The 22,075-nt window shown below is 35.7% G+C and overlaps 1 protein-coding gene across 2 annotated transcripts in view; it reads right to left on the reverse strand.

The window, feature by feature from the left end:
* Positions 1-201: 201 nt before the first annotated feature.
* DIS3 (DIS3 homolog, exosome endoribonuclease and 3'-5' exoribonuclease) overlaps positions 202-22,075 on the reverse strand; it is a 33,515-nt gene continuing 11,641 nt past the window's right edge. For both annotated transcript variants that reach the window (XM_006096364.3, XM_006096363.3), the window contains exons 5-21: positions 17,538-17,705; positions 16,629-16,793; positions 15,457-15,570; positions 15,202-15,339; positions 14,494-14,640; positions 13,976-14,092; positions 13,613-13,726; positions 12,405-12,469; positions 12,233-12,317; positions 10,545-10,672; positions 8,528-8,614; positions 5,586-5,742; positions 3,391-3,605; positions 3,118-3,286; positions 2,834-2,992; positions 2,010-2,132; positions 202-1,177 (exon numbers count right to left, since the gene is read on the reverse strand). In XM_006096364.3, coding sequence (XP_006096426.1) covers positions 1,094-1,177; positions 2,010-2,132; positions 2,834-2,992; positions 3,118-3,286; positions 3,391-3,605; positions 5,586-5,742; positions 8,528-8,614; positions 10,545-10,672; positions 12,233-12,317; positions 12,405-12,469; positions 13,613-13,726; positions 13,976-14,092; positions 14,494-14,640; positions 15,202-15,339; positions 15,457-15,570; positions 16,629-16,793; positions 17,538-17,705 — 2,235 coding nt within the window. In that variant the 3' untranslated portion in view covers positions 202-1,093. The remainder of the gene's footprint in view (positions 1,178-2,009; positions 2,133-2,833; positions 2,993-3,117; positions 3,287-3,390; positions 3,606-5,585; positions 5,743-8,527; positions 8,615-10,544; positions 10,673-12,232; positions 12,318-12,404; positions 12,470-13,612; positions 13,727-13,975; positions 14,093-14,493; positions 14,641-15,201; positions 15,340-15,456; positions 15,571-16,628; positions 16,794-17,537; positions 17,706-22,075) is intronic.

The raw sequence follows: 22,075 nt of genomic DNA on the forward strand, positions 1-22,075 counted from the left end.
ATTCTCTCATTGTGCCGCAAGTCCCTTCAAGGCACAGGCAGTTTACTTAACTGGTGATATGCCTGGTACACTGTAGGTACTTAAGAGATTGAATAAGCCAAGTAAAATGTTTTAAGGTAACTATCTCAAAATATTTTCGAAAGCACCAATTTATCATTACTAATTTTTGTGGTTAACAAAGGAAGTAGTCACTCTGACACGTCAAATTGTAAAACTTCAATTTGTTCCCTTTAATATTTATTTACACAATCCCCCTTTCCAATACAATCTGATACACAGGCAGTTTAAAAGCCATTCATTACCTACTTTTTATTTTATAAGTAACATGATGTGACATTTAAAATACTCTTCAGTCTTTCTTTGGGTCCTAATCCCTTATTTGGGGGAGATATTTGAGGTGACGGTCAAGAATGATGATCACTCTTATTACCTAGTATAAAGCAACTATTTTTCCAGTCTTGCCTTCCTACAATATTCAACTCCCAAACACACACAACTGTTCAAGCATCATTTAGGAACTGCAAGAGGCTTTCTAACAGAGAGTACATAATGTAAGTTAGATAAATTAAAGACAGCACAGATTACTGAATTCCCAACAGATCTTAATTGTCTTGAAATCCAAACACTGCCATACTAAACAACACAGGTTTCAAGATTTAGATAGATGGTTCTTTGCTTCTAAAAACATTCTATTTTTCTCCATAGGGAAATGGTAGTTTTTTTCTATCAATATTAAATAGTCAAATCACTTTTGCAAAGTTAATCTGCTCTTCAATGAGAGCATGAATGCTCCCTTTAAATGATCTTTACAGATCCCTGAATTTGCTATCCTCACTATTTAAGTGATGGATATTCAACTCAATTTTTCTGCATAAATAGCTTTGTTCAGTCCAGAAGTAAATGATGGGACAGACACAGACAACAGTTCAATAAAAATGTACATTTTTAAAATTATTAAAATGCACTTTAAAATAATAAACTGTTTCACACACTTCTTAGGATTAGAAATGTCCTCTCAATTTTTTTGTTTGTTTGTTTGTTTTTAATTTTATTAAAAGGAAACCAACCCTTGAAATTTTTTTGCTGGCTATAGCTATTTTTCAAGCTTCTTCTTCTTTTTCTCTGGTTCACTGATGTCCATGTTTGAAGTATTAGTAGGAATACTTATTCCTGGTATCTAAAGTAATACAAATGGGGGAAAATTAGGTTGAGTAAAAGTATAAAATAAGGAATAAATCTCATTCTCATTTCCCCTTTCCCCACTGATATTTTCAATTTCAAAAGGATATAGGGGTAGATGGGGAAAAGGTTTTCCATACAAAGTATATATTTCACACACACGGTAACAGTGGTTCAAAATGTTAGACATGATATCAACACATGAGAAATAAGTCATTTGGGAAGTGTGTGTTTAACACGTCCAATTATCCTAGCTGAGCCACTGTGACTGTCAGCATCAGAGCAGGTGTGTTGGGGCAAAACAAAAGTTAAGAACCAATGTCTTATCTTCAAAAATGCAACTTCAAAACTGATAAAACTGAAAACTGACTAGGCGAGAGATCTCAAAGAGCTCTGCTTTTGGTACCAATGACAGAAGAAGAAACCTAGGTAACCTGGATCCTATGGCCTAGGGAAACCAGTGAGAAATAAGAATTGCTATGCAGCCCTAACCGGTTTGGCTCAGTGGATAGAGCGTCGGCCTGTGGACTGAAGGGTCCCAGGTTTGATTCCGGTCAAGGGCATGTACCTTGGTTGTGGGCACATCCCTAGTTAGGGGGTGTGCAGGAGGCAGCTGATCGATGTTTCTCTCTCATCGATGTTTCTAACTCTCTATCCTTCTCCCTTCCTCTCTGTAAAAAATCAATAAAATATATTAAAAAAAAAAGAATTGCTATGCAAATATTTGTCCACCACACTTAAAGAATTCCCTCTACCACTAAACAGAAATAACTTATGACTATATCCGTCTTTCACAAAATACATTCCATCACAACAAAAGTTTGCCTTACCTGTGGTTCTACCAGGGACATTCGAATTTTCTGATGCTGAAGATTCGACGAGTCTAACATGATTTTCACTTTAACTTTATCAAATATATGGAACACAGTATTTTCTATTTTAAGTGAAGGTATCTAAACAAGAGACATTTTGCAATGTTTAATTACTTCTACAGACTTTGGGATTTGTTCCAATTCTTTATAATTTACCTTTCATATTAATTTAAAATTTTACTTTAATATTTAATAAGATGTTCAAAATATAACAAAAACCACTAATTTAGTAACCTCACACAAATGTAAGCTACCATACTTCCTCCTCTCATTAAGATGGTCCCAATATAAATGAAGAATAAGAAAAAAAATTGTCTCAATATATATTCATTACTCTCAGGAGTCTCACCAGCACATTGTTGAGAACAATACACAAAGGTACTGAAGGCAGAGATTATTGTTTTGCAGTTCTACTAAGGTTAGGGAAGTAGGGAGTGTGTCAGATAAGCAACATTGGAAACAAGTTAAAAAATTTCCTTCGCTGGGCTCTAAACAGTCATTTATTTATTCCTTCACTTTAATCCATCTCTGCACCTAAGGAAAGTGTAATTCAAGTTTTCCTTAGAGAGGGAAACTTTTTACATGGTATAAAAGAAACCATGGCCAATGTTGTATGCTGGACAATATGCTGAGAAACTGAGTATAATTGTTTGGCACAAATTCTGCAGGGTACAAAAAACAATTTTATCCTTTACAGGTACCATTTGTAACCTATCAAAAAACAAAGTGCCTGCCCCCCCCCCCAAAAGAAAACAAAAATAAAAACATTAGAAATACTATACCTCATCATCATAAATAAGCCGTGGCTTAGGTTTGTCCTTTTCTTCAAAAAAGACTGTACCTTCTAATCCATATTTTGGAATTAACACCACAATAGCATTTTTTTTCACAAAAAGAATATAGGCCTCTTCACTTACTATTCCTTTGCTTTTGAAAAATAGCTGTAAAATAACATACAACCTTAAGAATTGTCTTAAATATTTTTAAATGAACAAAACAATTCTGAACATAAATTAAAAATGAACAAAACTTCATCTCTCCTAATACTATCAAGAGAGGGCAATACCTGGGTATGAAAAGCCACTGATGCACGTTGGGCATATTGAGCCATTTTGTGCCGAAAATTAAGATTTTTACATAAATCTGCAAGCTTATGTTTGTCTGTCAACTCTGGATAAGTACAGTCAGCCCCAATAGCCACAGCCAACAGCCGATGAACAATGATGTCCGCATATCTAGATATATAAAGGTGAAACAAGAACCATGCAACATCAGCATTAAAATGTCTTGTCAAAATTAACTATTTTCTATTTCCTTTCATTTCAAAAGGAAAAAGTACCTTCTGATGGGTGAAGTAAAATGTGTGTATATTGGGGATGCTAAGCCGTAGTGATGAAAATCATTATCCATTCCTGAGCAGAAGTACACAGCTTGCATCATGCAGCGAGTGGCTAATATTCTTAACAGAGTGTTTAGATATGGGAAAGTAGCAGAATCAGCCTGATCCAAAGAGTCAGCCAAAGCCTTGGCAGTATCAGTTTTAACTTCCAAATTCTGTGAAAAAGAGGAGGGAAAGAGCACTACATTTTAAAATCAGTACCATCATGTATCCAAAATATAACAAATCAAATTGAACAGATAATAAGTGTTTATTTCTGATCAGATACGTGTTTATACCTTTTATCCTTCCCCTAGGAGACTAAAAATAAATTTATAAAAAGCGTAATATGCTAATTAAACTGGATGTCCTTCCGGACAACCTTCCAGGCGAAGTGGGGGCTGTGAGGGAAGCACGGGTCCCGGGTGCCTGCCAGTGGCCGCAGGGAAGCCCAGGTCCCGGGTGCCAGAGGGAAGCCAATGCTGGTAGCCAGGGGAAGGAAGACCTACTCTTGTACAAATTTTGTGCATCGGGCCTCTAGTCCTATATAATAAAGAGGTAATATACAAATTAACCCTCATGCCCTCACAAGATGGCTGCCTATGACCAGGCTGGCAGGGGGTTAGTGAGGGACAACCAAAAGACTGAACAGCAGGCTGCGTGGGGTGACCAGGCCGGCAAGGGGGGGAGGGGCAGTAAGAGGTGACCAGGCTGGTGGGGGGGCGCAGTTAGGGGCGACCAGGCTGGTGGGAGGAGTTGTAGTTGGGGGCAACCAGGCCAGCAGGGAGTGCAGTGAGGGGCGATCAGGCCAGCAGGGGGGTCAATTAGGGGCAACCAGGCAGGCAGGCAGGTGAGCAATTAGGAGCCAGCGGTCCAGGATTGTGAGAGGGATGTCCGACTGCTGGTTTAGGGGATCAGGCCTAAACCGGCAGTCGGACATCCCCCAAGGGGTCCCGTATTGTAGAAGGTGTAGGCTGGACTGAAGGGACACCCCCACCCCGTGCACGAATTTCATACACTGGGCCTCTAGTAAATTTATAAAAAGCAATAATTGTTCTGTGCAACATCAAAGCTTAACATTTTCTGAATGCATTTAAATACACTGAATATCAACATTCTCAAGAAAGGATGGTGGGAGCAGCAGTGCTGTTTCTCAAAGCCCAATTTGTGCCTTCTTAATCTTTGCTGGGTAGGAAAAAAAAAAATCAAAACAGATTTGTATGTCTGCATTTTCTCTGCAGACATTTTCCTTCCATTCAAATTAGAATTAAAGGCCAGAGACAAACTATATTGGTCACTACCACTCAATGTTGTGGTACATCGAATTTAGCTTCATTATTATTCATTGGGAGATGTGGCAAACATACTTAAACCCTCCTTCCTATACCCAGGTTTTAGGAAGAAATAAGACAAGAATAAATCACACAATTTCTAGCATAAGCCTTAGAGCAGAGAAGATGCTGAATTTGTTCTGATGGCTATGATAGGGATAAGCCCACCATAATGGTCTAAAAACTCAGAAACCAACACCATCCTGTTAGAATAATTCAAAACAACTCCTTCCAGCTCTCTTCTGGACAGGAAAGATGAGACCTGAACAAGTGATACAAAGAAATCAATGTAAGCCATAGTCACCCCAAGGGTAACGGTATTCATGCCTAAATGAAAATCTACTGACTAGAGGCAATGGGAGTATATGAGGCTGAGAAAATGCTGCCCTTTCTATATTTTTCCTTTTTCCATATATGCAATAAGTGGACTTCCTTCTTAGGAACATGATATAAAGAGGGTTTAACTGAGTTAAAGGTAAAGAGAAAGAAATTATTTATAAGTCTCTTAGGCAGTTCAGAGGAGGCATGAAGTAACATAGGCATGAGGAACATGTATAACGGCACAGAGATATGGAAGAGCTTATTATGTTAAGGGTACTGCAAATAACTTAAGTCTACATACATGAATCAAATTAATATGTTGTACACCTTAAATGTACACAATGTTTTTTGTGAAGTATATTTCAGTAATTAAAAACTAAGAACTACTGGCATATTTTTGCATCAAGAAACAAGAACATTTTTATGGAGATGTAAGTAGATTATTCAGTGTAATGGATAGATCACAACATAAGTATAGATAACTTTCAAACTACAGGACCTTACCTTCGATTTAGCTGCCTTAACAAGAATTTCATAATTTGATGGAGGAGGAGCAGGATGTTTTCGAAGCAGAGCATGTTCAGAAAACTCTTCATGAATTTTTTTTGCAACAGAGATATTGGCAAGTAACATAAATTCTTCAACCATGGAATTTGTTTCTCTGCCAATGAAAAAAATCATTAAATAAGGAAGGAGAATCTGAGACTTCTATATATCATATTTATTTACAGGATACCTTTTCTACCTACAAGATAATAGAAAAATTTCCTATATAAACATTCATATGTGTGTGCACATGTATATTTTTATAACTTAGGGCTCTTTCATTTCTCTCCTATTATGCTAACAATCTTTCACTATGCATCTACTGTGTAAGAAAATCTTGTGCTAGAGAAGACTTTACAAATTGCATTAAAAAACAGAAGTTTTGCTAATTTTAATATATAAAATCTAAATCATAAACATTTTTACCTCCTTTTACTGAGCCCAAATTAAAATAGATTTTTATTTAACTATAAATTCATAAAAATAAAGTTTACTAAGAAAAATTAAAAGTTTGTCATGCAAATTTTGGTTTAAAAATTTAAACTTTCACTGATAAATCAGCCAAATGAAGAGATCATATTTATAATAACTACTCTAGATGCTTATTATGGGTCAGGCATTGTGCTATAGTGCTATATGTATTGTGTCATATATATATGTGTGTATGTATATGTATGTGTGTGTGTATATATATATACACACACACACACACATATGTATATAATTTATTCTTCTGCAGATAAGAAGACTGAGTATTTTTCTCTGCTCAAGGTCAGAGTTATTAATAGTAACAGGATCCGCCCTAGTTGGTTTGGCTCAGTGATAGAGTGTTGGCCTGTAGACTAAAGGGTCCCGGGTTCAATTCTGGTCAAGGGCACATACTGGGGTAGTGGGCTCAATCCCCAGTAGGAGGCATGGAGGAGGCAGCCAATGAATGATGCTCTCTCATCACTGATGTTTCTATCTCTCTCCCTCCCTCTCTGAAATCAATAAAAATATGTTAAAAAAAAATAGTAACATGATCCAAGTCCACATAACTTACATCAAAACTCTTAAGCAATCTGATATTGCCTTTTAATATAGTCTATGTCCACTTAAAACTTAGTTTAATAAATTATCTGCCTTCTGTTTACATGGTTTATTTCTCCCAAGTCACTGAACATGCATTATTAATCTTTCATTCCTGTTTCCATTTTAAATAACATCTTATAACTTCTTGACAAGATTGCTAAAGTTTATTAATTTTTAAAATATTACTAACATCTCCTATACCTTTAAAACTTATGGGGACAATCTCTTAGAAATGTTTTCTTCTAATTGGTAGTAAGAAATATATAGTGTTCTATTTTGGCATTAGATTCAATTTTTTCCTTCAAAAAAGCTCCTACTGTTGGGCTCACTGTTCATACTAACATTAAAACTTATTTGCACACAAGTTCCCCCCCACTAAGGTATTTTTTAAATTTTAGTTCTAATGCTATGAGGCACATACTGATTCTAACTAACCAACAAGTATATTCCCATTTCAATTCTCAGTCATCTAAGAAAAGTATAAGTGCAAAATTAATTTCAGAATTACCTTATGTAAGAGGCATGGAAAAGAGACCTAATTCTGATTTAACCAAAAATTTCCTTGCTTCCTAAATCTTAACTAAATCAATCCTATATAACAGTGGTTCTCAACCTTCCTAATGCTGCGACCCTTTAAGACAGTTCCTCATGATGTGGTGACCCCCAACCATAAAATTATTTTCGTTGCTACTTCATAACTGTAATTTTGCTACTGTTATGAATTGCAATGTAAATATCTGATATGCAGGATATATTTTCATTGTTACAAATTGAACATAAAGCAGTGATTAATCACAAAAACAATATGTAATTACATATGTGTTTTCCAATGGTCTTAGGCGACCCCTGTGAAAGGGTCGTTCGACCCCCAAAGGGGTCGCGACCCATAGGTTAAGAACCGCTGCTATATAATAAAAGGGTAATATGCAAATCGACCAAACAGCTGAATGACCAGTTGCTATGACGTGCACTGACCACCAGGGGGCAGACACTCAACGCAGGAGCTGCCCCCTGGTGGTCAGTGCACTCCCTCAGGGGGAGTGCCGCTCAGCCAGAAGCTGGGCTGACGGCTGGCGAGCACATTGGCGGTGGCGGGAGCCTCTCCCGCCTCAGCAGCAACGCTAAGGATGTCAGACTGTCAGTTGGACATCCCCTGAGGGCTCCAGGGCTGCAAAAGGCCAGGCTGAGGGGCCCCCCACCCCTAGTGCACGAATGTTGTGCATTGGGCCTCTAGTAAAACAATAACAACAGTAGCTGAGTATAACATTTGAGCACTCTTGACAGTACCCTCTGAGTTATGTAGCATTATTAGTCTGAGGCACTGAGAGGTCAAATAACTTGTCCAGCGTTGTATAGGCATAGTGCCAGAAGCGGTATCCAAACCTCGGCAGTCTGGCTTCTAAGCCTTGTGACCACTATTCCATCCTACCACAGTACATTCTACACCAGGGGTGGGCAAACTTTTTGACTCGAGGGCCACAATGGGTTCTTAAACTGGACCGGAGGGCCGGAACAAAAGCATGGATGGAGTGTTTGTGTGAACTAATATAAATTCAAAGTAAACATCATTACATAAAAGGGTACGGTCTTTTTTTTTTTTTAGTTTTATTCATTTCAAATGGGCCGGATCCGACCCGCGGGCCGTAGTTTGCCCACGGCTGTTCTACACTAAATACTTAGGAAATTAATCAGAGCAATCCTCTTTTACTTACCATATCTATTACTAGTCAAATTCTAATTTGGTCTAAATTATGTTTTATTTACTAACAAACCAGACATTACATTTAAAATCAAAATCTTATCTAATGGCCATCAAAAAAAATGCATACCTAAGTTCCTTGGTCTGTAGATCTATAGGATCATGAGTTTCACTGTCCATGTGAAATCGAACTTCTGGAGAAGAAAGAGTCAAAGCCCTAAATAAAAATTAAAGAGGTGAATTACTCAAGTGAACCAATGACAGACTTAATTCTGGAAGTGATTCTTTTAAAACAGAAAATGATTATAGCAAGTATGCAAGTTATTCTTCTGAAGGCTTTGGACCACCTGTTAAGTTTTACAGATCTACAATGCACTTAATAAAAAAGCATAATAGCAACACAATAAAATAAGAGTCCCTGTGCTTTTGAGGTTTTCCATATCTTCTTGTCCCCAAACTATGAGATTTCAGTTACATGGGTTTGTAATCACTTTTACAAATAAAGAAGGTTATTGGCAGCATATTATTTACCATGGAAAACCATATATTGGGGTGAGGGATGATGAAGAGAGGCAAAAAGGAAGCTGCTATGGGTAGATCACTGACATTAGAAGATCCACAGTTCAAAAGTATCTTCCCCATAAACTCATCCAATGGAGAAGAGACTGATAAACTACAACTACTAATATGTTACAATCACTGATGGCTATTAATATTTGAGTGCTATGTGTCAGATAACATATTATGGTAAGTGCTCTCCGTGCCTGGTTCATTTAATGACTTGGCAATTTCTCGTTTGAAGAGTAAATTCCCACAAGCCAGGTAGTCTAATGTTTCTTTGCCCCTTGATGCTACTTTCATCAGGTCAGCTACAAATCAACCTAAAACTGAGAATGTTAATGAGGCTGAGTTACCTTAAACAATCATGGAAAAGGGAAAAAATAGTAAGAGATGAGATCCAAATTCATTTTCTTCCTTAACTCCTCACCTTTATTAGAGGAGCTACAAAAGGAATACTACCAATGAAATCTCAACAAATATTCCTTTCTTGCCCTGCAGTATTTACAAGGTTCTTCATCAGATTTATTTTGTGTTTATTAATATATCTTTACTTAAAAAAGCAAGGTATACCAATCATATTTTGATCACTTTTTTCTTCACAGACCACTATATAGGACATAACATTTATTCTTTTAGACATAATTTAAGATAAGACAAAACTTCTCCTTTAAGGCAAAGGATGTGATTTTATTTTTTAATGATTATTTTATCAATTCTTCCTAAGACTGAGAAGATTCAATGACAGCTTCTACCAGTAATGACCTTCTATTTACAAAATTAAAGACCATTTATAACTTAAAAAATACCTTTTCTACCCTAATTTTAAGAAGCTATGTTACAATGCCAAGTTTACATCTTACTTTAAAACCATGAAAATAGCCCTAGCTGGTTTAGCTCAGTGGATAGAGCATTGGCCTGTGGACTGAAGAGTCCTAGGTTCTATTCCGGTCAAGGGCATATGCCTGGGTTGCGGGCTTGATCCCCAGTAGCGGGCCTGCAGGAGGCAGCCAGTCAATGATTCTCTCTCATCATTGATATTTCTATCTCTCTCTCCCTTCCTCTCTGAAATCAATAAAGATATATTTAAGAAAAATAAAAATGCCAATAAAAAAAAACCAACCATGAAAATAGCCCCACCTGGTTTAGCTCAGTGGATAGAGCATTGGCCTGGGGACTGAAGGTTCCCAGGTTCAATTCTGGTCAAGGGCACGTGCCCAAGTTGGGGCTCGATCCCCAGTAGGAGGCATGCAGGAAGCAACCGATCAATGATTCATCATTGATGTTTCTATCTCTCCCTTCCTCTCTGATATAAATAAAAATATGTAAATATATATTTTTTTAAAAGATAGGTAGAAGTAGATGTGTCTACATCAAGCATGTCAAACTCAAAGGCTAACAGGGGTCAAATAAATGAGGCATGTGGCCGCGGGCCACCAGTTTGATATGCTTGCTCTACATAATAGACCTTATTCATCCTATTAAATAAATAATCATTATCCATGATAAGACACTTTAAAGAGTTCTAAAGTTATCTTAACAAGATAAATAAATTAAGAACTATATTAGTAGATATTTTTGAAATGTACCCTTTTTCGATTCTTCTTTTTTTCAAAATCTTAGCTAATTTATTTAGTCCACGGAGACTAATGGTAATGTCATCATTCATGGTTGCTGAATCAATTCTCATTTGAGCTTCAGCATATGTAAGGGAAGCCTAAAGAAGAAACCATATGTTAATATAACCCTTTCAAATTATAAAAACTAGTTTACTACATTTCTTATATTTCCAATACATAAAATCCATGCTTTTGAAAAAACTAAATATCATTAACAAAAGAGATTCCTAAGTGTAATATTTATATTCCACATCTGATTTCTGGTTCATTAACTTATCTGATGCATTATGCTACATAAGCAAACTTAAGTTAAAGTAATATGGCAGTATTGTTAGTATATAAATTTCTTAAACTCATCTTACTTTCATATAAATAATGTATAAATACTCAGGTAAGGCGAAAATATGAAGATTTGATTATTCTCTGATAATAACTGTAGAGTGAAATACTTTCTACAAGATATTAATCCCCTACACAATGGCGAAAAATTAAAGAAAATTTTATTAAGTGCATCGGGCCTCTAGTTTAAATATAAAATCTAGGAAGGTTTAAATCATTCACATAGCACTGTCAGTTTAACACAGCTTTCTTTCCAACTGCTAGTTCATCATAACAGAAAGAATGTTGTTAAAGGCAGAGAAAAAGCAGGTAAATTTTAGAAATGGAACATTGGAAGGAAAGGGGTTTGGCAAACCTTAGGGGAAGACTCAGGGTAAAATAAAAATAAAGGGAATTGGGGAGAAGTACAAAAAAAGGAAAAAGATGAGGAAGACATTCGGTCTGAACCAAGTCTCAGGCTAGGTCTGCTGCAACCCAACACTGATTTGTAAGATAATTTCTATGAATAAATATGAAGATAGTATACAGGCCAACTTCGAAAATGCTAACCAGTCATGAGTTGAGACTGCTTCAGATAATGAATGGGATTCCTGAGTCAGGGCAAAAACCACCTATTTGGTCTTTTTAACACATTGCAGACGGATCATGAGAATTCTCGCTTCGTATCACACAGTGTTTTACAGAGTATCATACTTTAAAAAGATATTAGCCTGTAAGAACATGTAATAAATAACTTCAAAATGCAATGGGTATTTAATTTTAAAGCGTGCCTTTAACATTTATGTAAAATGTTTTTGTACTTGTTCAATAGAAACTTATCTGGCCACTGGGTAAAACTAGCAATAAAACTACTGGTCCACAATATGTTAAGTATACAGGCTTTCAGTGTCTGAATACAGGAAAATCTATATATATAAAAGGCTAACATGCAAAGTGTCCCCTCAGGAGTTCCACCAGGAGACCAGGAGTTCAATTGCTTGCTATGATGTGCACTGACTACCAGGGGGTTGTGTGGAACAAAGGGAGGCCCTGGCTGGCAGCCGGAAGGCCCTGATCAGCCCTGATCAGCCCTGATCGCCAGCCAGGCCTAGGGATCCTACCTGTGCATGAATTTTGTGCACCGGGCCTCTAGTGGCTACATAAACTCATTTCTAAATAACATCAAGAATTAAGCAGGTAACTTCAAAAATCTAGATTTTGTTGTAACACTGGGGAAAAAATTCTTAACTATTCTTAAGCCTAAGCTTTTTCAAAACATTCTAGAACACTGTCAAAAGTATCAAAGATTTTAAACAACAAATATTAACCATGAAACTAACCTTTGAATTAATGGCACTTTTGGTAAACCTCGTTTTTAAGATTTCAGCATTGTGATTCATTTCCCAAATACATGAAAAGGCCAGCCTATGGGGGAAAATAGACAATAATTGTTCATGGGAATCAGTTAAAATAGTAACTACTATATTCTTATGAAAAAACAAGCATAAATACCTGTCAACATTACATCTTAAGGAGCATAAGTTAGAACTAAGCAACTCTGGAACCATGTCAATCCTCTGGAACAGATAAAAGAGAGTTGCAGATTACTTAGCTATTTCCATACATTTTTTTATTTGAGGTTCTATTCTCAAGTAGCATTAATTTAATAAGAAAGGAGGAATATTCTGGTCTCTGTGAATAGAATTAAGAAAACATGAAATAAAATGTCTATTTCTAGAAAAGTACTTACAAAAAATTGTTATAAAATGAAAGCAACGAAAGGAAAGTGGACTTCATATCAGTGGATCTAAGGATAAGTCCTCTACACTAACCACCTAGTTGTCCTCTGAGAGTCTGAAATCTCTAGTCTGGATATGAAGTGTATACTAGATAACTGACACAAGACCTGCTAGCTCTATGACTGGACCTTTCTCCAAGGCTTTCCACAAACAATATGGTGTTTTTAAAATACTAAAAAAGATGACACTAAATTTTTATGTAAAAAAACTACATAGAACTTTGACAATGAATTCATAACAGACTAAGCTTAATTTTCCCCTCTACTATCACAATTTTTCTCTGTAACTTTATGAGACTATACATAAAGAAGAATAAACAGCAAACTGTGACAGAGTAAATTCATTACTTAACTTTATAAAAAACAAAAAGTACATTTTAATTAGTTACCCATAAATAGTATAAGTTAAATGCTACTGAATAATTCTATCAGCTATACATACCTGTTATTTGGACCACTCAATAACAAAAAACATTGCAATATTTTCATTGATTTAAGGTTACCTTATTCTATATATTATTAGTCTTTTAGCTAAATCATGTACTATTCCAAACTTTGACTATTCAAGAATTCACAAGTGCACATGGTCCCTATGAACTAACTGGACAATTACTATAATAGTTATTCATCAAATTTCACTAAATACTGAGTCTTTTCCTAAGCAAACACCTCAGATGATTTTATTATTAAGAAAGAAACATGCCTGGCTGGTGCAGCTCAGTGGTTGAGCATCAACCTATGAAACAGGAGGTCACAGTTTGATTCCCGGTCAGGGCACATGCCAGGTTGTAGGCTTGATCCCCAGTAGGGGATGTGCAGGAGGCAACTGATCAATGATTCTCTCTCATCATTGAAGTTCCTATCTCTCTCCCTCTTTCTTCCTCCCTGAAATCAATACCAAAAAAAAAAAAAAAGAAACAACAGGTTGTGTTATCTTTTTCACAAGATACACAGGTTGTCCCCTTCTGGCTGATTCCTGATCCAAAGCATTTCCTGGCCTAATAAAATGGCTAACATCAGCAATATGAACACCAACCTTAAAAAGATAAAAATAAAAAGATATCAACATGTTTAATTGGATAGAGTTTTAATAAATTTAGTTAAATTGAAAAAAGACTGTCACATTCACCATTTCAATTTTTAAAACATGCCCATTAGTCTCTGCAGCTACAACCAACTATACTTGGCACTAATAATTCACAAATAAATTCTACGATGGGTGAAAAGAAAATGAACTGAAAAACAAAACTATATTTAATTAAGAATGTAATTACAAAATGAATACCTCCAAATTTCCATTTTCAAGCTCTCTACAATGCAGAGCATCATCTATATCAGTACATCCTGGTGGGTCCACACTACAAACACATAGATGTCTCAGGTCTTCTCGGTTTTTCATGTCCTACAAGATGCCACATGATTAAGAAATAAAAAACTGTTTTGGTAGTACAAATGCAGCACACACAGCTCTTATGAAATCAACAATATACAGGGGGACACCCTGAATTTAAAACAAACAAAACAACAATTTCATCTTATGACTTAATGATTATCAGACATGATTTGCAACTTGTGGTTTCCTTGCCTTTGAAAAATTTGACATAAGGTAGTGTGGGTCCTCTAGAAAAATTATCTTTTAGTAAAGCAAGTGATTTCTGTAATAGCTAAGAGACCTTTAACTAACTAAATGTGGGGGAGGGGGAAATCACAGTTTCTGCATATTTAAAAACACATACAGAATTCAAACAAAATTAAACCAGATATAGTCATTTATAAAATCACTAAGAATTCTTATCAACTTACCTTTTCAGTAATGCTCCAGGGCATCTTTGGTAGAAAGCTAAGGACAGCCTGTGAAAAAGGCTGATGGGGAACATCATGCTCAAGTAACAAAACTTCTGTTTCAGTCTCTTTATCTCCAACTTCACCTAAATTTTTCACAAAGTGTCCCTAAAACCAAAAGTTATTATTAGAAAGGTATATTTTATCACTTTTTATTAGGTAATTTATATTTTATTATCACACTGAGCTCTTGAGCATTTATTTGTAACCTTAATATTTCTAAATGTACCCATAACTACTACTTAGAAATGACTCCTTGGTAAATTAAAGCTGATAAAGATGACAATTCTCAAGTGTTTATGATGAAGACTTTAGTGACGGCCTAGATTATTTCCTATAATCATTCAAGTTTAAAATGTGCTTCAAATATAGTAGCTTTAAAATCGGTTTATTGGCATCTACTTAGGTCTTAAACACCATTTTTGTAGTCACTATCAAAAGTTATTTGTTTGAAAAACTGAATAAAAGTAACCAAATGATTTACATTGGAATTTCATAAGATTAATTTTCAAATTGGATGCACTACTTATCAAGTAATTTTGTGAAATATTCCTAAATTTAAGTATGACGTTTATAAACAAGCATATTCTAGTTTCACTAAGTGAATCAATTTTATTCCCAAATTTTAAATAAATTACTCTAAAAATAAAATTACTAATTCAAACTTACATTCGGATATCTGGAATTTCTGGGCCATCCATCAATAGCAACGATAATTCTCCGTCCTTCCAATGCAGACGCCTGTCTGGTTTCTATCCGAATTCGAGGAATTCTCTTCTCCGCAGGTGTAAAGAGATGTCTTCTTGACTAGAGAAAATTAGAAAAAAAATATTTCACATACACACAGAAAATCACAGGATGAAGGCTCTAAATTCTATTAAATTATATCATTTTTTATTACATAGCAATATACTCTCTACTCACCTCCTTAATATCTGACTTGGAAAGCATGCCACAATATGGTCTCCAATTCCTTTTTATTATTCCTACAACTCTACCTGTAGGTTTTAACATTTTTTCATTTACAGCAGTCTTCAGCTGGGATTTAAAAATAAAAATCTTGTTATTTTTCTCTTAAGTACAATGACACAATTTCCCTTCATAATTAAAATACAAATATGGATACTAATATTTTCAGGCCCTAAATTATGTCATAAAAATACAGAATCTTGATGTTTCAAAATTCTAGGCAATGGCATGCCAAACCAAAGCATGGACATTTTCCATAATAATAAGGGACTACAAAGAGATAATTGAAAAAAATAAATATAACTGAATAAGTATGTCAGAATTCAACTCTTTTTCAATTTTAATATCATGATTTACTAACACATACAGAGGTCTGGGAATTAATAGGCTAGGATTTTAGTAGTAGTATGCACTAATTAGCTGCGTGGCATTTATTAAATCCTTAAAAAAAGAGATATATCTTTAATGGTTCTTTTTTTATCCAAAATAAAAATCCAAAGAATATTTTTTATTAGAAACAGCAAAAGAACCTTATGGTACTTCACTTCTAAACACTCTTCTTTGGCCTAGACTCTACAGGCACAATGTCATAGTAAGACTCCAGAATATAATTCATGGAAAAAGAACCCCTAATGTATGAATAATTACATTATTCCTGTTAATTCTAAAATAGGGAAATAAATTGATCGTACCAGGTAAACTTTGGCTCCTAAGAACAACCGAAAGTATTCTCTTTCATAATAAATATGGAGAGAAGGGCTTATTAAACAGAGCCAAATATAAAGGCCCCGTAGAACATCTATTATACTAAGGAAATTTTAACATTACATAAAAGCATTTCAGAAAATTTTAATTTTATTTACTTAAAACTCACTGGTTCCAGTTTCATACTCAAGTTAACAGTCTTTTTGTACTTAAACCTGTTTAATTGAGCCAATTCAGACATTCATTTAAAAGAAGACTACTGAAATAGTTAGAGGGGAAAAAAATCAACTCTGTGTAGAACTATAATTTTGTTCAATAAATCTGAAAGCAATGAGATTTGTGTAATATTCTCCAAAAGTAACACATTGACTACTTATACAAAAATTACACAGACAAAAATTAAAACTTGCTTGGTTTCATACAATGCGTTCTGTTTCCTCTTCTTTCTCCACATCATCTTCATTTTGACCTTCATCTTGTAAAACCACTGAAGATGGTGCTACCCACTGATTTTTGGGGAGAAGCTCCACAGCCACAATGTCTTCATGAATAGCTCGATTTAAATTTTTAAGCCCTTGTAAGATTATCTGTAAAACAGTAAATGGCATGTGTCCAGATATTCTAATGGTAATAATTGGAAGGTTACCTAAAAGAAGTTTAGATACACTGAATGTCGCTATGTATTTCTATTTGTCCTCTTTTATATTTTTCTTCCTTATCATGTCCGTTTACTATACCCTCTTAATTTCTCAATATCAAGTAGAAAAAAACATGGTCAGAAAACATGGGTTATGTTCATGGCTCTGCCATAACTCTTACATTAGTATCAAGAGACCTTAGGGAAATTTCTTAACCTCTCTAAACCTCAGGGTCCCGACTGGTGAAACACAAAGAGTACCACTTTTATAGGCTGGGTTGAAGATTAAATGAAATGCAGCATGCAAAGCAGTTAGCAGAGTATATGGCAAACAGTAAGTATCCCAAAATAATTGCTATTCACTTTAAAGTATGTAGTCTTCTGAAGCAATTACATGTTATGTAAATAGTATTCCCCATAACTGGTCTTAATATATAAAAAAGAGGTATCCTATTCATTAATATTTGATTGACTAAACAATAAAAGTAGGGTAATAGAAATTATTTTCTTCAATAAGTAGTTTTCTAAAAAAGTGATTAATTCTAGTATCTATACCTCCCACAAGCTGCTTTCAAGCTGATAAACTGGGAGTACAAAGCAAATTTAAATTCTCATATAGAATTTTAAACACTTATAAAAGAAAATAATGAACAAAAAGTATTTTAGTATATAAGGAATATATTTACACACTTGCCTCTTTATTTTCTTCAGCATCTCCATGAACCCATACTGTAGCTTCTAAGTAATTTTCCCTGCTGGCTCTAAATGTTCCTTGAAGGTATGTACCAGATTTTATGCCTTGTTGTAACTTACTTAAGGGAAGATGCTCTGAAAATATTATTTTTCCACTTTCTATTTCATTCTGTGAAATAAGCAAACCAAAAAATGCAGTTAATATGTAAGTCGTCTGTACACTAAATATATAACTATTATCATTATCAAGTAATTTCTTTTAAATACCTTCCACATCATGGTATATACAACTCCATGAATAAGAGAATATAATATAGCACAGTGACAAAAAAATGCTTTCAGTTCATAGGCAACTTAAAAATATTTTAATTTCATTACATTTAAGGTTTTTATCCACAGATGTATGTCACTAAGAAACCACTGCCCAGTACAGGCCTCCCAAAACAAAGGTGTGAATACTTAAGTGGGTAGATGTAGAGGCTAAATTGAACCCTCAATTTCATGAAAAGGCTTTGGCTATTAAAGCATACGAAAAATGCTATTACATCCAAAATCCTAACTGCATGGCTCCTTTCATTTCCTTCTCTATTTCCCACAATTTTTCACCTTCCAAGGAAAGTATGTTATACCTTCTCCTTTTTTGCTTACCTCTCTAACTTCCCCATCTTCCTTCCCCACGGTCAGATGGGGGACCTCAATATTAAAACTGAGACTCAGAAGCAGTCAGTAGAGACCTACTTCATCTTCCTACTACTGAATCTGCCTATTTACTTGCATCAACACCAAAATCTCAGCTTTCTCTCCTGTATCAATAAATACAGTATTTCTGTTCTTTCATTTTTTAAAACATTTTTTACTGATTTTTTTCTTTAGAGAGGATGAGAAAAACATCGATGTGAGAGCAAAACATCAATCGGCCATCTCCTGTACGCCGATCAAGCCCACAACCTGGCATGTGCCCTGACCAGGAGTTGAAACGGCAACCTTTTGGTGCACGGGATGACACCCAAAGAACTGAACCACACTGGCTAGCCACACTGACTGTTTCTATTCTTTCAATTGAACACTACAAACCATCTACTCTCTCTCTTTTTTTAAAATATATTTTATTGATTTTTTTACAGAGAGGAAGGGAGAGGGATAGAGAGTCAGAAACATTGACGAGAGAGAAACAATCGATCAGCTGCCTCCTGCACACCCCCTACTGGGGATGTGGCCGCAACCAAGATACATGCCTTTGACCAGAATCGAACCTGGGATCCTTCAGTCCGCAGGCCGACGCTCAATCCACTGAGCCAAACCGGTGAGGGCCCATCTACTCTCTTCTACTCAAGAACTTAGTCCTTTAATATCTTCTGCCTTTAGACTCAAACATTTTCACCATCATATAAACATAAGATAATCCATTAAAAATAAATAGCCAGGCTAGTGTGGCTCAATGGCTGAGCATCAACCTGGGAACCAGGAGGTCATGGTTCAATTCCTGATCAGAGCCAAGGCTGTGAGCTCGATCCCCAGTAGTGGGTGTGTAGGAGGCAGTTGATAAATTATTCTCATTGATGTTTCTATCTCCCTCTCACTTCCTCTCTGAAATCAATAAAAACATATTAATACATACATTCATACATACATAAAATTTTGGTCTCCTTCCAGATACTGGCCTGATCATCTGTTCAATTCATACCAAAATACTACAACAGTATTCTCTAGAATAGCTGTGTATCCACTTACTTACCTGCACTTTCTCCCAAATCCACTACAATCAAGTGTCATCCTCAGTTAACTGAAACCAAATTGCCAAGGTCACTAGTATATGATCTTAGCAATGTAAATGCTCTGTTCTCAGTCCTATGAAATTTTTTTTAAAAAGATCTTTCCTTCTCTAAGACACATCAGCATCCAAATCATCATTCCTTTGGTTTCTGTCCTACTTCACTGATTCGTTTCTTCTGTCAATTCTTCTGTTCCTGATCTCTAAATGTTGTCATATCCCAAGGCTCAGCAATAGGCCCTTTTCTTTCTTTATCTACATTTATTCCCTTATTGCCTCCCGTCTTTAAAAAACAGAAACACAAGCATAAAAAACCCCTCTCGATCCCACTTGCTCTGCAAATACCATACTTCTCTCCTTCGATTACTGCACTGAAAGTGTTACAATACTGTTATTTCTCTTTTCCCATTTTTTCGCCTATACTAGTCAGACTTCTGCCTTCCACCCACCAAAACTACTCTGGAAAGGTCCTCCAAACTGTCATAATGCTAAATCCAATCATCAGTTCTCATTAATTTATCAGCAACATTTGACACAGATGATCACTCCCTTGTCCTTGAAACATTTTCTGTACTCAGCTTCAGTGGATTTCACTTACCTGGTTTTCCTCTTATATTGCTTTTGCTGGATTGGTTCTCCTGTTTCTGACTTCTAAACATTAGAGTGCCAAAGAACTCAGTACTTGGACCTCTTCTCTTTCCTATCCATACTTATTCCCCTAAATCAGAGCTAAGCAAACTAAGTTCATGCATCAAATAGTTTTATTGGAGCACATCAATACTCCATTATTTATCTACTAGAGGCCTGTTGCACGAAAAGATTCGTGCAATAGGCCTTCCCTTACCCTGGCTGCCGGCACCAGTTTTCCTCCTGCACCCGGGACCCAGGCCTTCGCTCCGGCCGGAGCCGCCTTCAGTCTTTGCTGCTCCAGCCGGAGCTGCCTTCAAGCCTTCGCTGCTCTGGCCAGAGCCACCTTCAAGCCTTCGCTGCTCCGGCCAGAGCTGCCTTCAGTCTTCGCTCTGCCGCTTCGCACCTACGTATACAAATTAACCGCCATCTTTGTTGGCGGTTAATTTGCATATTGCTCTGATTAGCCTATTGTGGGCGTAGCAAAGGTACGGTCAATTTGCATTTTGTCTATTATTAAATAGGATTGTTGATGGCTGTTTCTGCACTACAATAGCATAAGTTGAGTACTTGCAACAGAGATCATTGCTTGCAAAGCTATAAAAAACAACAACTATCCTTTACAAAAAAAGTTTGCCCGGGAGAAAATATTTGCATATCCATGATAAAGAAATTGTACCCAGAATATGTAAAGAACGCTTACAACTCAATAAAAAGACAAATAACCCAACTACAAAATGGGCAAAGGATTTTAATAAACATTTTCTCAAAAAGACACTCATATACACTCATGTACACTTAGGCACGCCAACAAGCTCATGAAAAAATGCTCATCACCAATCATTAGGAAAATGCAATCAAAACCCAATTAGGTATCACTTCAAACCCATTAGAATGGCTATAATAAAAAAGACAATAACGTATTGGTGAGAAAATGGATAAATTGGAACCCTCATACATTGCTTTGGGAATGCACTTTGGAAAACACAAAAATATCTGAAATACTTGAAAAGCAGTTTGGCAGTCCATCAGAAAGTTAAACATAAAATTATCCTATGACCCAGCAAACCCACTTGTATATATCGAAGAGAAAGGAAAACACATATCCATACAAAAACTTGTACACAAATGTTCATAGCAGCATCCTAAATTAATAGCCAGTGAGTGAAAACAACTAAAATACCAGTATCTATCAACTGGAAAATGGATAAATAAAATGTTATTTGGCAATAAAAATAAATTAAGTATTGATATATGCTATAACATGAGAAAACTGAAAACATTAGGCTAAGAGAAAAAAAGCCAGTCACTAAAGACCACATACTGCATTATTTCATTTATGTGAAATGCCAGAATAGATAAAGTTATAGACAGAAAAATGAGTAGTTGCTTCGGGCTGGAGCAACAGCATTTCAGGAGGAGATTGGAATAGAGTGGTAATGGGTATGGAGTTTCTTTGACAGGGGAAGAAAACATTCTAAAATTAGATTGTGGTGATGGTTACAGAATTCTGTGAATACACTTTTAAAAAAAAAAAAAGAAAAAGAAAAGGTCTACTAATCCCTGCCCTAGATAATCTCATTTGGTCTTATCACTTTATATACTACCTATATATTGATGACTTCCAAATTTGTCTAGTCCTAACCCTCCTTCCCTCATGAACTACAGATTTGTATACCCAACTATATGTACCATAAAAGTACTTGGAGCTCTGATAGGTATCTCAAACTTAAAATGTCTAAAATTATACTTGTGATTTTCTACCTAATCCCGCTTCTTCCTTTTTATATAAATAAAACGATCCTTTTTATGTAGTTGCTTAGGTGAAACCCCTAAAGTCATCCATATTACCTCAGACCCCATCTAATCCATCGCCAAGTCCTAAGACACTTATCTATAAAATACACCCAATATCTCAGTTTTTCTCACTCCCTTAACTGCTATTCCCTTGGTCCAATTTTGTCTTCTCTCCCCAAAAGTACTAAAATTTTCTCCTCCCTGGAAACTCTTGTTTTTAATATGTTCTTAAAACAGCCGGATAAGTCATATTATTCCCCGGCTCAACACCTATCCAAAAGTAGAGGACTAATTTTCCCCCATGTCTTTTTATATATATACTAGACCCCGTGCACAAAAATTGG

Source organism: Myotis lucifugus, unplaced genomic scaffold (genome assembly GCF_000147115.1).
Source record: "Myotis lucifugus unplaced genomic scaffold, Myoluc2.0 scaffold_177, whole genome shotgun sequence".
NCBI lineage: Eukaryota > Metazoa > Chordata > Mammalia > Chiroptera > Vespertilionidae > Myotis > Myotis lucifugus.